This window comes from Salvia hispanica, chromosome 3, assembly GCF_029641045.1.
Source record: "Salvia hispanica isolate PSC_SH4W2 chromosome 3, Shi_PSC_v1, whole genome shotgun sequence".
NCBI lineage: Eukaryota > Viridiplantae > Streptophyta > Magnoliopsida > Lamiales > Lamiaceae > Salvia > Salvia hispanica.
Window position 1 is genome coordinate 28792362 of NC_142694.1, and position 15571 is coordinate 28807932.

The 15571-nt window shown below is 36.2% G+C and overlaps 2 protein-coding genes across 9 annotated transcripts; both read right to left on the reverse strand.

Moving 5' to 3' along the window:
- Nucleotides 1–30: 30 nt before the first annotated feature.
- Nucleotides 31–3808, reverse strand: NINJA (Putative interactor of JAZ). Of its 5 annotated transcripts, none has more exons than XM_089068330.1 (4): nucleotides 3683–3808; nucleotides 3455–3596; nucleotides 1868–2874; nucleotides 31–868 (listed from the first exon to the last, which is right to left on the reverse strand). In XM_089068330.1, exons 3-4 carry the CDS (start codon nucleotides 2853–2855, stop codon nucleotides 381–383), a joined length of 1476 nt encoding a protein of 491 aa, XP_088924456.1. In that variant the 5' UTR covers nucleotides 2856–2874; nucleotides 3455–3596; nucleotides 3683–3808; the 3' UTR covers nucleotides 31–380. The 5 variants fall into 5 exon arrangements, with proteins under 5 accessions (XP_088924456.1, XP_088924454.1, XP_088924455.1 ...); XM_089068328.1 differs by having other exon boundaries at nucleotides 3455–3613; nucleotides 3683–3802; XM_089068329.1 differs by having other exon boundaries at nucleotides 3455–3613; nucleotides 3710–3793.
- A 1155-nt stretch (nucleotides 3809–4963) lies between these two features.
- Nucleotides 4964–15568, reverse strand: LOC125213727 (uncharacterized). Of its 4 annotated transcripts, none has more exons than XM_048114427.2 (17): nucleotides 15320–15568; nucleotides 15109–15240; nucleotides 13453–13569; nucleotides 13087–13137; nucleotides 12448–12537; nucleotides 12226–12372; nucleotides 11901–12008; nucleotides 11641–11709; nucleotides 10487–10655; nucleotides 9931–10403; nucleotides 9070–9234; nucleotides 7943–8111; nucleotides 7194–7336; nucleotides 6428–6712; nucleotides 6212–6346; nucleotides 5955–6133; nucleotides 4964–5252 (listed from the first exon to the last, which is right to left on the reverse strand). In XM_048114427.2, the coding sequence occupies exons 1-17, from the start codon at nucleotides 15410–15412 to the stop codon at nucleotides 5186–5188; spliced, it is 2592 nt and encodes an 863-aa protein (XP_047970384.1). In that variant the 5' UTR covers nucleotides 15413–15568; the 3' UTR covers nucleotides 4964–5185. The 4 variants fall into 4 exon arrangements, with proteins under 4 accessions (XP_047970384.1, XP_047970383.1, XP_047970382.1 ...); XM_048114426.2 differs by having other exon boundaries at nucleotides 6428–6709; nucleotides 13453–13590; XM_048114425.2 differs by having other exon boundaries at nucleotides 13453–13590.
- Nucleotides 15569–15571: the final 3 nt, after the last annotated feature.

Below are 15571 nucleotides of genomic sequence, written 5' to 3' on the forward strand. Positions count from 1 at the left end.
CAGATTGAATTGGTTAATCAGTCTCGGTCAGATCATCAACAATCAAATGAAAATATACAAACAGAACCTTGAATGTTGTAAATACATCACAATATCATCCCAGTGGCAACTCAATGACATACACGTTTTAACAATTATTGATATCTTACAAAAGCTGACTGCTGAAAAATAAATTACTGTAAGCCAATAGCCATGTGTCAAGGCTCAAGACACCATACCGCTCTAAATAAAAAAGAAACATTTAAAAGAACGGACGATGCAGCTGTACAGTAGATGAGATGAGAAACGTACACATTCCGGTATAATCAATAGCATGACAAGAACGGGATTATTCGTTCAGCTGGCAGAACCTAATGATCTGAGGTGCTATACTTCCAACGTCAACTCTGAGCCGAAGCTGCAGGATTGCTGCCTGATAACGAAGGTAAACCAGTGCTGGCATCCGCAGTATTGTTTTCTTCATTAGCATGTTGAATAAATTCATCAGGCGACATGTGAGAACCATGGCAGGCACAAACTATCTTAATCTGAGTAGGGCTATACTTGTATGTTACACCTGATATTGTTCGGCCATTTGGACCTGAGCCGTTAGTAGACACCCATGGCAAATTAGGGTAAGATCCACAACCCCCAAATTTGAGATCTGCAGTGATACCAGGCCTTATAGCTGGAAATTCCGACGGAAGTGATTCTGCTCTTGGCTGATTAGAAGCATCTTTTAACTGATGAATTATATGATTCCCTTTCAGATCACCATCTGTGTGAGAGGATGAGCCTTCTTCACCGACTTGCTGCTTTCCATAACTTTTCCCAGCTTCTACAGCCCTCACATCACACAGTGTAGTTTCAGATGACTTGTGTGAATTAACTGCCAAGTGAGCAGAATAATCATTAGGAACCCCACTTTCCATGTATACACTGACACATTTTAAGTAAACTCACAGCTCTGTAGCTTGATCATGTCAAACTTGTTCAAGGAATTACACTCCATACTGAGCTTGTTGCACACATATCTGAGAATAATTCTACTACACCTCTATATCATGTGTATACATAGACCATACTTGCGTAATGTACCATAGATGTACACCCTATCTTGGCCTAGATGTGTGCCAACAAATGTTAAGATAATTCAAGGAGCTCATGTTGGTATTTAAAAAAAAAGGTATTGTGTTACATACTACTAGAGCAGACACTACAGTTATGGCATGTTTGGTAGGGGTGATAACTCATCTAGGGATGGAAATCCATGAACAAAAATGCCCCATCCCTAGATGAGTTATCACCCCTACCAAACATGGTCTTAGTGTATTAATAGCGACTGATCTTCTTAAACAAGGTTGAGAATGAAGACATTGAGAATGTGTCACAGCTCTTATTTGATACTCCATAACTTACTGCAAGTATCTCAGCAAAATGATTCTGTTTAACATAAAAGTCACAACACTCAAAAACAACTTCTTTAGCTAATGGACTCTAAAACAAAATAAAATTAACTGAAGGAAATGATTAGATGTTACAAGCTGGAGCCAGTGAATTTCTTGGATACAGGACCTTCGTAAAAGAAGTCTCTTGGCTGGTTAAGAAGACGCAATTACCCTCTTAATGAATGATAGAGATTAAGGTGCAATAAAAGTGGAGACCAATGGCAAAATCAATTAAAAAAAAGTTCCCTGTTGCTAAGCGTTATTCACCACTAAGTAAACAATGCTACATAGTTCCACTAGCCAAAAAGTCATTGAAAAAAGCCTTCATTTTGTTGTATGTTTTACTTGCAGAGTATGTATATGTAGAGAATAAATTGAAAGATACCATTGGCTTACAAAGTATCAATAGAAAATAGATAAATAGAAAATGATTGAAATACCTTGAGTGAGCTTCCTGCCATCATTCTGAGTATCTGGGTTCCCCGGATTCCTTCCAGAATAAGTAGGGTTAATTTGTTGATGAGAAACAATGCCACGAGAGTTATCTCTGTCTAGCACAGGAAGCTGGACGGGAGGATACCCATACATTAGAGGAAAATTAGCAGGCATAACTGAATGGCCTCCTGGCCGCTCAATGTTTGTGGTAGCCATTGAATGCATCATGCTAGGCTTTGGATAGTTGGACGGATTAGGTGTACCACTAGAATTAGAATCCTTAGAAGGTTGTACGTTTGCTGGTGGAACTGGGTGTGTAGCACCATAAGATGTGGACCTATTCATCACATTAAATTCTTTTTCTGAAGAGATTGTGAACCTTTTCTGTCCTAGAATTTCAACACCACTTGAATCTCCAGATCCATGAGATTCCTTCTGAACCCTGGATACACCACCAGTGGATGCAAATCGTTTTGGGACATCTTCATGCTGAGAAACATGCCTTGAAGTTGAACCATCTACTTCTGAATCTGCAACATCTTCATTATCTGCAGTTGATCCTTCATCTGTGGTTATGGAGATGTGTGATGTCTTGCCTTTATCTGTCAAATCAGGATGGCTGGTTTCTCTCTCATACTTCTTCTGTTGGTTCGTCTCAGTAAACAGGTTTTTTCGCTTTTCCCCAGCACCTGAAGCCTTTTCATCAATTTCAATAGGCCTGTTATCACTTCGTAGCCACAATCCATCAGCATTTGAGTTCTTTGATGTTTCTAAATCAGCAGCAGGTTTAGAAAAGTTGTAACTGAAGGCCTCTCCAACTTGCGGTTGATTTCCACCTTCAAGAAAGTTTTTGAACTCATTGATCAATTTGCTACCTCGATCACCCTCATCTAACTTGACATCAGATGAGCTGGCCTGTTTACTTTTATGTGAGGAACTATTTCCACCACAAGGAAGGCCCAAGCTAAGATCGAGACCTTTCTCATCCTCCATTCGATAGCTCAAATGTTGTCTACAAAAGAATACATAGCTTAAGAAGTACTACATCCCATGCTACAACATACTAACTCCAGAATACAAAGTCAAGTGAAAAACAATCCAATGAAACTAATCAAATCAATTGTTCAGTTCATTACAAATTCAGTAACTTCTCTTTTCTAACCTTTCAACATTCATTGGACTAACTGAGATACACCTAGTTAAGAGAGTAGAGTTATTTCACTCTGCATATACTATACTAAACGACAATCCAACACCAGTTCTGATTGTAACTAGGGGGATGAATTCGTTATATTTTATCGCATAATTTTTTTTTGAAGTGATTTGTTGGCATCCAACTATCTCAGCCAATCAGCGACAAACAAGAGCAAGAGCACCGGTGTATTTCCAGTGAAATCAAAGATTGAGTAGACGAAGCTGAATCCGGAAAATTAGACACCTTAAATACAAGGTAGAAATTAAACTATTTTGAATCCTACATCTTTTCCTGCATTATTACCAAAGGTAGATGAAAAATTAATTTACTTACTATATCAAAACATCAAATTATGTATGCTTCGTCAATAAATTAAAACTAATAATACCAAATTTACCTTAGATCTTCTGAATCTACAACAAATACGCAAATTCTGCCAACACGTGTACTACATCCTCGTAGATTGATGTCAGATGTTGGTGATTAGGGAAGATCAGAAAAACTTCTGGAGCAGTCGGATGAATTTGTGGAAATGATGCCTGAGAATTGGAGAATACTGAAAAAGAGATTTAAAATAAGGGGAAGAACTATGCAATAATAAAGCAAAGGAGAAAAGATCACATACGAAAATTGGGAAATAGTTTTGCTATACTTTGACTATTGGCAGAAGACGGGAGCTGAAAGACAGTGCGGTGAAGAAGATGAGAGTTTAGGGTTCCTCTGCTTTTACTATATTCTTATTCCTTATATTTATATGTTTGTTTGCCTCATAAATTGGTCAATTTAATAAATTATGTTGGACAATTAATGAAAATAGTCATTTTTTTCGTTTTTATTCATCATCAAGCTAGTCTATATCTAGTAATTTTTTTTTTAAATGTAAGTTGGATTTCATATCTAATAATAATATTTCAAACAGTTTTTGATAATATATTTTTTATTTTTATATTAAAACTCAACAAAACAACCAAAGAACATGATCGAAAGTTTGATGATCAATCCCTTAATAACAATGGAGCGATGTACTTTAACTGTTATGACCCTAAAATGTAGAGCACTCTTGCGAAAGATAGTATATTAAAAAATGGAGCATTCTAATGTAAACATAGTATTTAGACTAAAAAAACAACAAAATTATTATTGCTCATTTGAAAGCATTTTCTATTTGGCACGATTTATAAAGTGTAGTTAAGTAAAAAAAGAATAAAATATTAATAACGATTCTATTATTTTAAAAAATGTAAATTATAATAGGACATTCAAAAAACAAAAATATACCATTTAAAATGAGATGAGAATTTTTTTTAATTAAATTCAAATTCTAAGAGCATAGTTGGCCAGTATTCATGTTATCTATTTCAAAATACTCTATCCGTCCCAGTTTAAAAGTCACATTTTACCATAAAAGTCCGTCCTAATTTAAGAGTCACATTTAGAATCTTTTATATTTGGACATAAAGTTTTACCTTATTATTCATCAAAATTACACATAAATGTCATTATCTACATAAAAATACCTCATCTTAAAAAACAAAATACTTTGGTCTCATCAAGGACGTTAGAAAATGATGTTTATATAATTAAGAGATTATAGTAGGAAAATGGAGTAAAGTTAATGAGTGGATAGAGAATTAAGTAGAAAGAGAAAAAAATTATAATAGAAAAGAGTAATTAAGTTATATTTTGCCAAAAAAAAAAGAAAACAATAACGTCCCAAAAAGAATACAAATTGCTTATGGTAGGGGCCAGAGGTGATAAAGGATCTCGAACTTGGCTGAAAATCAAAATCTGCCTGTAGCCCCACGCCCCCACCAACTCAAGCAAATACTTTTACTGTTTTTGAAAATAGACACATACAAGCAGTTGAACATGCCCTATTATTCAAGAAATTATAAATGTCAAGGAATGAACATCAAAATCATTTTTATCATTAAATCGGGAACAATTTCTAATTTCATTTGTACCACGTTCATGACAACAGAGTCCAACTTTTGTGTATTCTGCACGCGGCTCAGCACCAGATACATATTCTAACTGCAGATTGGCATATTCTATTTTTACATTTCAACTGAACAAAACATCAACGGAGAGCTACTCTCAGTACGAAATGATATCCGGGTAACCGGTTCTATATTATTAAATCATCCTCTAGATAACTGTACTCGAAAGTGAACTCCGTCTTAATTCTTTGACACCTGAGTATTGAAAAATGAAAAAGACATCAGTTAATATAGAAATACTAGAATGTGCAGATAAGTACAGATAAATTGTGGCGCCTTAACAGAAATACTAGAATGTTAGTTGTAAGATGATCACACAACGATAACTACAATCACACTTCACAGCTTTGCTGGACACTAAGGGCGTTCTCAGTATTCTAACAACCTTTTAGTTCTCTAACTGAATCAACAATGCAGCCAAAAGTTGATGTTGAAATTTATGGGATGACAAAAAAATAAATGTGTCAATATCACATTACAGACTCATTAAGGAGAAGACATCACATATGAATCCCACAAAGCTTGATTGCTAAACATTATAAAATACCAAAATGAAAACCGACTTCCTAAAGCTCCAAATATTACAAAACCTACTGCTAAAGAACTAGAATAAAGTGCAAAAAAGAAAGTGATGATCCTACAACTACAGGAAGAATACGCATGTTTGCAGGTAGTCAGAATTCAATGAAAACAGAGAAAATGATAAAGGGCAAGTAAATGTAACAAATAACAGCATAAATAAGATTATGAGGGAGCATAATGAGTCATCAGTAACTCTAAATTGAAATAGACATGAACATATATAAAATTATACACTGAGCAGAAAGTATAACAAAAGAATAAAATAAGAGTATCAACAAGAAGAAGAACCACAGCAACAATAATAATAGCCCATACCATCCATGTTGTTCATCACTGGCAATATGGAAGTCAAAATACACATATGTCCCCTGTTCAAAATCATCTGTAGCAACTTTTGGCTCCTCATGCCGTTGGAACCATGTGTTGTATTTTCTGTGGTATCTCCAAGATTGTTTTTTTAGTTCCCTAGCAGCCAAGTATTGCTGATAGGTATTCTGCATATGTCAATAGCATCAGACCAAGAACAAGAACATAAGGAACATGGCATGTAAGCAAAAAGTAAGACTTGACACCTGCTGGTAGTAAAATGAAAAGAACAGGGTATCAGTGCCATAAGTATCTGCACCAAGACGTTCCCAAAAGGCAGGATTATTAACAATAGGGGCTTGTACTTGAGGATAGCTCGGGGGAGTTGCGGCAGGATGTCTCTGAACATATCAGAAGCAGGAAGTAGGACCAGTTATGAACAGAGGGAGACCAAAAGAAAGAGAGCAAAAATAGTTACATACTGGAGTATAGGTCTTAGCACGTTCTGAATCCTTGGGCTGAGGAAGTCTATAATAAGCAGCCTCAAGCATCTGCAAATTATACGACTGATCATGCATTCCCCCAGAATTTGGAGTTGATGCGCTAATATTATCCCCAATAATACCAAGGTCAGACACACTTCTTCGACCAATAACACCGAGACTTCCAGAAGATGAAGCTGATTGTAAAGGCTGTCCTGGAGATAGATCTATCTCCCGTATTACTTGAGAAGGCTCAGCAATAGAACCAGAGGCAACTGCAGCCTGCTTGTAAGAAATTGCAAAATTGTTTTATGAAATACTATATGAAGTTCTATTACAACCCTATGTAACTAACTACAAAAATTAGAATTTTGAAGTATTCAGAGTTGAAAATGCAGAAGCTCCACCACTTATACTCAAATCCAATTTTGCAAACAAGAAAAATATAATTTTTATCAAACATTACTTATACTCCCTCCCTCCACGATTAAGAGTCCCATTTCTAAATGGCGCGGGTTTTAAGAAATGTTAAGAAAAGTGGGTGGAAGTAAGTTAGTGGAATAGGGGTCCCACTTGTATATATTAGTTTTAAATGATATGTGAGTGGAATGTGGGGTCTCTTTACCATTTATGGTAATTATGAACCGGGACTCTTATTCGTGGATGGACCAAAATGGAAAAACGGGACTCTTATTCGTGGACGGAGGGAGTATATGAGAAAAGATTCACTAACATATTTTCAAAATAAAAAAAAAGTTCCACATACTGAAGCATCTAAAGCGTAAGATTTCAGTTCATCCTCTGCAACAAGAGTTTTTCCTAGCCCAGAGTTGACAGCAGAATCTGCAGAAGAATCTTCCGCGAGGGACTGTTGCTGCTGCATTTCCTCAGCTTTGTTAAGGACATTTTCTGTAGAAATATGAAAAGACCTCACCATTAGAATTAGGCTACCAGAATAAGATAATATGGCTTGTGGAAACTATTAAGGCTTAGCTTTTGCTTGTGGTTCTAAAATATGAAATCAAAATATCAAAACATTCAAAAGTGTGCTTTATAGCTGCAGATCATGTCAATGTTATTAAAAATCTGTCACGGCACAGCCATGGCGCTTTTCCGTGGTGGGATTTTGAAAAAAGATCATCTACATGACGATTTTTGGCAGATTATAATGGCGGCCGCCAGGGGCCGCCACATTCATGGCAGCATTTTTTGACTGGCTTAGTCCTAAACATGGCCCATTAACCCTAAACTTCGCCTGATTGCCCAAATGACCCAGCCCATTTTCCCAAAATCCTACCTATTTATTATAATTTGACCCTACGACATCCCTATCTGTTCACTTGTTTTTTCAGCCTCCTGTGCCGCCCTACTGATTTAGTTTCTTTTAAAAACATGGCAATGAAACCCAGCTTAAAATATTTCATTATCCAGTATATAAGTGTCTATGTATAGTAGAATGTCAGACTTTGAAACAGAGACTAAAGAACATGATTTTTTAGTAAGACTACTGACTACCTGCATCCTTAGGTGTTGAAGATATGATTGTCTGCTGATTAGCAGGTTGGTGGATTGCACTTGGCTGTGGCTGCAGTGAAGCAGATGTTGTTACACTGTTAATACCTGAAGCCTGGACCCCAGCCCCCAACCCTAGTTGAGGTGTGATGGATGAGCTTTGAGCATTGAACTGAGAGAAAAAGGAAAGGGAAAACAAGTTGCAATTAACTGAATAAGTGCATTGCAACAGAAAATTTTGACAGATACAGTAAAAAAGTGTAAATAAAAGTTGTTTCATCCATAATAGGATGTTTGAATTAATATTGCACTTCCATTCAGTAATATTATGCTTCAGTTGCTCTAGCATATAGGTCACTGTGGCGGAGTCCCACGGATATGTACATTGCACACGAGGTCTTACTTATGAATGAAAACCAACCATTAAGATCAAATAAAATATAAAAGACATGAAGAAACGTGATTTTATACAAACTTGCGGAGTTTTGGCAATAGGGAATCATATGCAACATGTAATAGACAAATTAAGTAGTACAGCTGAAAAAACCATCTCCTATAAAGATAGAAAACATGATTAGCTTCATTAGGTGTAATGATTTATGCAGGTAACACACTTACTGTACAGGACCAAAAAGTATTTTAGAACAAATGTAAGGGACCAAATTTGGACTTCAGTCAATAAATAAAAGAGAAACGGAATTTTTTAGGAGTTTGCACCTCGTGAATTTTCCACCAATAAATTGTTTTGGTCCAAAATGTAAGGTAGCACACTTAATGTATAGGACCAAAACGTATTTTAGTGCAAATGTAAGGGACAAAATTTGAACTTCAGTATTAATTTTTTATAACATAAGATAAAGATGAGGGATGGTGATGAAAGATACATAAATATCCATGGAGGATTGCATACCATGAATTTTGCTTTAATTGGTAACTGTCTCTAGAGAGAGAGAGAGAGTTGTCGGTGCAAGAAATCATGACATGACATTGTTCTAATCTATAAGAGACCATTGTTACACTCAGAATGATTAAACTTCCGAGAAAGATCCATATGCAGACATGCATATGCACAAGCCAACACAACAAAAAAGTAGAAAACAATATATTTGGCGAAAGACAGTAGAAAGCACCTGTTGTAAGAGAATGTTTTGCTGTTGTGCAGAGTACTGCTTTCCTCCAGAAATAGAAGGCATGCCCAGAAGATTATTCTGGCCATGCAGCTGCACCTGCTGAAATCGTTGTATATACTTCTCCCTTTGATCAGGTGCAATCTCAGTTCTTCCACGAAACTGGCCCTAAAGAGAGTAGAACTAATTATACCGACGTAATGGTAAGAGAAAAATGTTTGAAACTTGCTCCAAGTGTGAGTTTGAAGTCATTAACATGGCTCAAGAAGACTGGACAATATGAACCATGCATAAGAATCCTAGTCAATACGTTATTGTATACCATAAAAAACAGAAAGAATGAGACACAAAGCATTGATGCCAGTTCGTTCAACCTTTGAATAACTAAATATATCAAACACCATCCAGAATCAATGCATTTACATGCTAACCTCATTTCTCCTAAATTACATCATTCTTTATCGAGTTCAATTGTCAGTCCTGACTCAACCCATGGTTTGCTATTTTGTATTCACCTGTCAACACCAGTAATATGACTCATATCACCAACATTTATGAGTCCATATTCCTGACAATGTTCTGATCTTAGATCACATATGTGATGCTGGAAAATTTTAGTTCTAACAAAAAATATAGGAGCTCAAACACTAAAACATATATGGCCAAAAGTATCCTCTTCTTGCTTTTGTGGACGCAAGTCAACCATCCCTCAATAACTTAGAAATCTATAAACAAAGAAAGCAAATTCAACAGGGAAAGGAAAGATAGAAGATTGTCATTTTTATTTAATAGTTTAATGAGTATGCAGGAGCTGAAAAGAGCATCACTACACCAGGAACATGGAAACAGAACAATGCAACGTACTGGTTCGTTCTGGTTTTGGAAGGAATTTCCGGGTCGCCATTGCATACCAGGAACAACAGGAGAACTGAAAACTCTGCTGCCCCCAACTGCAGAATCATTAACACTTCCGGGATCAGATGATCCAAGCCCATCACTTGATTTTGCAGTTTGGGGCATAACTGCGCGATTACTTAAAGGAGATGCAAGAGCCTGCACCATGTCACTACTCCCAGGTCGATCATCAGACCCCAAGATATTTCTTTTCCCCATTTCAGATAACAAGGGAACGGCACCAAGGGCTCCATTGCTGGAAATTGTGTTGCCAGAACTAGGAAGGATGTTAGAAGCTGGTTGACCAGGCAACCCACCTCTGCCAAGAGCCCTTAATCCAGTTTCAGCAAGTGCTGGAGATGATCTACGACCAGGGAAATTCGTAATATCCTCTTCTTTTGTAGCACTTGGCACAGCCACAGGAGATGACACACTGACAACACCTGATTATCCCAAAGCAAGAATAGGGACCCAGGTAAGGAAATAGAAATCATCTCATTGACTATTCAAAGTTCAGTTAACTTACTTGTGATGCCAGGAGTTGCAAGACCTGCCGGTGGTGTTTGTGGTGCAGGAGAGCTGAGGTCACTACCTTTAGAAGGTGAGGTTCTAGCAACTGCATCATCCTGAAAAACTGTATCATCAAGCTGGTCGAGGGTGGAAGTAACCTGTTGGATGGTAGCTGGGGTTGTTGCCTGGAAAGGGAATCATCAAATTATTCCACGACAGTATTGTCAACTACATGAATAAATACATAGAAACAACTGAAATGACTTCACATAGTTATAAGTAAAAAAGAGAAAGATCAAAGTATAGAGGGTCTCAAAATATTATCAAATCCTGCTGGCCAATCTTTAAGCTTAAAGCATAATATGCTCTCTACAATAGCAAATAACGTCTGCACCACTGACCACACTGTGGCTAACAAGTAAAAGAGAATAGATTAAGAAAGATCAAACTAAATAGAAAATGGATTTTCCTTCATACAGTGAAATGAGATATATTCAGATAATCAATCCATATTCTAGGTAAGCATCAAGGGCATTTTATATTTCTTTACTTGTCTATTTGAAGGAAGGAAAATTACACATTACAAAGCTTTTAACAGCTGTTCCAACATTACCAAATTTCTCGTCAAACCACAGACAGAAGAAACAATCATCAACTCCATCCACAAATAGTTAAAGGGTCTTAGCATGAATACAACACAAGAGACTACTCAACTAAGATGTTAATTTTGACATTCATTGGTGATATTACATAACTACATCCTCCAGTCTAAACAAAAAGAATAGTAATGACTTTTCAATTATTTACTACACAACTAGCTAGGAGAAAATATAGGAGAAAAGATGCAAATACTTAAATAGCTCAGATAAAGGTACAACTTCAAGTTTAGATGAAAAAACAAATTATTATGGAGTCTGAAACATTTGCGCTGGCACCTCATTAGAAAACTTTGAAACACGTGAATAAGTTTCCTTGAATATATTCTCTACAAGTTCCACAATTTATCAGTAAATGGGTAAAACTTCTGCTGCATAGTGCTCCTAAGCAGGTAGCTTAGCGGGTACAGCTATGGAAATACAACACAATATAGAAATGATAACTTCTTTTCCAGTGTACAGAAGTGGAAAGGACACGAGTGGTGTAAGATGCAGGATTTGGATATGAACATACTGAAGTTTGAACAGGTGTTGCAGCCAGAGAAGTTTTCATAGTTATGACTGCACTGGAAGCAGTAACTCCCTGCCAATAACAAATGAAAGATGATACGGATTTCTGCTCCAATCTATCAATTTCATCTCAGAAGAAAAGGATAAATATCCCTTATAGTTACAGTTCAAGAAACTCAATTGAGATTAAGGGCACAACTTCAAAATCTAATTTATCTTTCTCAATGTTAAGTCATCAACTGCATGGGAACAGAAAGCATTTACCTTAACAAGACTAGGAGGACCTGTAACTAGATCTTCAAGAGACTCCACCTTGTCTAGAGGTAAGGAACTGTAAAGCTCATCAACATCACTAAACTCGTCAAAGTCTTCCTGCCAGTTATACATCAAAAGGAAACATAAGGGAAGATCCCTTAATATATACTATATAAATATATATATAATTAAACAGCCATGTAGAAAACATGAGACCAAATATAAGCAACATGGAGATTGAGAAACAAAAATCATGTGATCAACTAGATAAGTAGCTTTCTAGTATAACATGCTTAAAAAATGAAACACAATATACTCATTTGAAGAGGAGGACCTGATTTCTTTCAACATAGTCATCCAAGAAATCCTTCACGTCATTGACTTCCTCTGGACTCAATTCATCATTATCCAAGAGCCTTAGAATTAATTCCAGCTTCATAATATGAGCCTTATGCCGAGTGATGGATTCCTCCAGATGCGTCTACAAAAAAAAAAAAGAATTATTCAAGCACAGTTCATAGCACAGAATTAAGATATATTCCCTTTCCTTTCTTACCAGTCTCGCTGGCCTTGTCTTCCCTTTCTTAACCGTAAGTCCTTCTATTTCAGCTTCAAAATTATCAATTTGATTTTCCAGCTCACTGACCTATTTAACAGGATATCATCTTCAAAATCATTTATAGCTCATTAAGAACATACGTAAATGAAGCCAATACTCATGAGACTCATGACAACTACTGCATTCTACCATTACATAAGGCTTCATAACTAAATGGCAATGTACTGTAATAAAACACTCTCAAATTAGCAATATGACTATAGCTAACTCCAGAGAACTACTTAAGAGGTAAATATAATTAATAATTCCATAATATAACTTCTACTCTTTTAGGTTTTGCGACACTTCATATGCGCCAATGCGGACCTTGAAAGTGGGAGCAAAAACATTAAAATGCATTCATAAACGAGATATGAGCTCAAACAGCAGGTTGCAATACTATTAGGGAACATCAAGTGTGAGCAAGTAAAGAGAATGCAGTCTTGAATGGCGTTGGAAACCAAACCTGTATGTCGTGTTGTATCCGTAAAGAATAGATGAACACATCACATGTCATGCAAAAAACTAATTCGTCTAATGAAAGTGATAGTTTTACATGCTCAAACAAAAGAAATGCTCAGTGTTCCAATAGCATACCACGTTATTCAACCAATCTCTCGTCTCTGATTTAGCTTTTTCCTTTGGATCCTACAACACCAACATGGAGGCATCCCCAAAGATGTCAGAGTACTGTAAATGAAAGGGAAAATGGCAAATAGCTCCAAGTTTCACATTCTTATAGTAATAGTCATGTACTTCATAATATCCACAATCTCCATTTATAATACAATGAATATTTTTTCCTTTCTAGCTTTCTTCATTTCAGAATAAAATTACTTACAATTCTTATGACAGTTTATCTAACTACATTTTCTAACAAAACACATTTCCTCAATTATCATGTGCACCCCCAGTTATGTTATTTCAGATAAAGACAAGAGATTAGCAGTAGTCAATGCCTACCGTCTTAGGTTGTTGGCCAAGACCTTCTTTTGAGAATGCTTTTGTTTTTGTTTCTTTTTCACATATCTTAAATCGTTCCATTTCACGCTCAATTTGCTTTCGAGCATCCATCAGAGCCTGCTCATAAGAGGCACTAACCTATGTCAACAAGTATCAGAAGAAAATCCCATGTCAACATCAGAAAAAAAAGCAGAGATAATATTATTTCAACTAATAGAAAACCAGAAATAAAATATGACCGCGACAGGAATACATTGACCATACACATTCACAAAGGCATGCACAGAGGATAGAAACAAAAATGAATAAGATTGTAAAGCCCAAACAGTTGAGTACACTGAGTAGAACAATTATATGAGAAACATGTAATGTCAACAAAACATAACATCAATAGATTCAATACTGGTAAAAGCAGAATTAGTGATCACTAGATAACTAATTAGTTAGTACAGTTGTTCAAATGGGCTTCAAAAAGCCACCAGTAAGCAATATATGTATCTGACCCACACTCTCAATGTTGGTTGAGATGAGAAGCATCAGAAATCAAGTGAGATTACTATAATGCATCCAATATCTCAAATAATTGTCTTCTTTGTAAAACCATAAATACTGTTAATTAATATATTGGAATAAACTAATCCAGAAAGCATCATTTGTTATCTTCTGCAAGTTTTTTTGGTTTATGGTGACCTAATACTCCTTCCGTCCCACCGAAGACGACTCACTTTCCTTTTTCGTCCGTCCCAACCAAGATGACCCCTTAGAAAATAATTAAAATATGCAATTACCTTCCTCTCTCTTACTTTATTCCTCTCTCCAACTTTTACCACCCAACAACATTTTCTCTCTCTAACTTTATTTTTATTTCCTACTTTAAAACACTCAACAATCTTTTCTCTCTCTTACTTTATTCATTTTTCCTACTTTAAAACACCCAAATATTTTCCCTCTTCTCATAAACTCTTTAAAATAAGTATGCATAAAATCTCGTGCATGAACGGGTCACGGTCATCTTCCTTGGAACGGAGGGAGTACTATAGTTGCTTTAGTAACAATTGTAGAAGAATTTCCGACAAGCTTTATGTGATATCTTTGTGTCCAGAAAGTAGGCCAATATGTCAAGTATCATGCACGTCAGCAACGAACAGTGACTCCAATTTTGATTTGCAAGCCCCAAACTACTCAAGTTTCTTAGAGCTATTTGGTTTATCGCATTATTCTCTTTTCTATAAACAAATCAGGCATGTCCATCAACTTTCGCGTTAGCAACCAACAGTAGTTCCAATTGTTATTTTGATAGAACTGCAGAAATCTATTGGAAATGCATGCCCCAAACTATCAAGATTCTGAGAGCCATTTGGGCTTATCGCAATATCTCTTTTCTAGACTGTTATTCAATAATACATGTCCATCATCTTTATTTGAACTAAACAGTTTAAAGAAAAATTATATTGACTAGACTGGCAACTATAAATTACTGAAATCAGTTCAAAAGGAGGAAAATTTTCTGGGAATTCTGTGAAACGTGTTCTTGTCAATAGTCAAAAGCGGGTATAAAAGTTGTAAAATGGAAACAAAACAGTGTGTTAAAACTCCCAAAATAATGAGTGAATAAAGGACAAAAGAGAAATGCAATCAATTCTCCACCAATAATACCTTCTTATCCTTGATCTCGCTGGACTGTATCCATGTCTTGATCTGGTCTCTATACCTCTGCAACTTTTTAATCTCCTTTTTCAAGTCGGCCTCGAATTTTTCCTTCTGATTCGCATTGTCTGTATCATAAACCTGAGCACAAATTGAATCAAAGTTGACATCCAGAAGAAAATTATGTTCGGAAACAAATCGCAAAGAGCGGCAAAAGCACCTTGTTCCAAATGCTGTCGAACACGTCGACACCTTCTTGAACCTTCTTCAGAACCCGATCGATCTCGCCCTGTAACTTCCTGCTAGCTCCCATTGCCGATTTTCGAATAACCAAGGATCAATTTAGGAAAAAATCATCCAAAAACCCTAGGGTGTCGACAGAAATGGAGAATGGAATTAGTTCAGTTCGAAGTACTGCTTGGAAAGGGGCAAATTTCTTTTTGGCATATGTTGTTTAACTTCTGATTTTTAC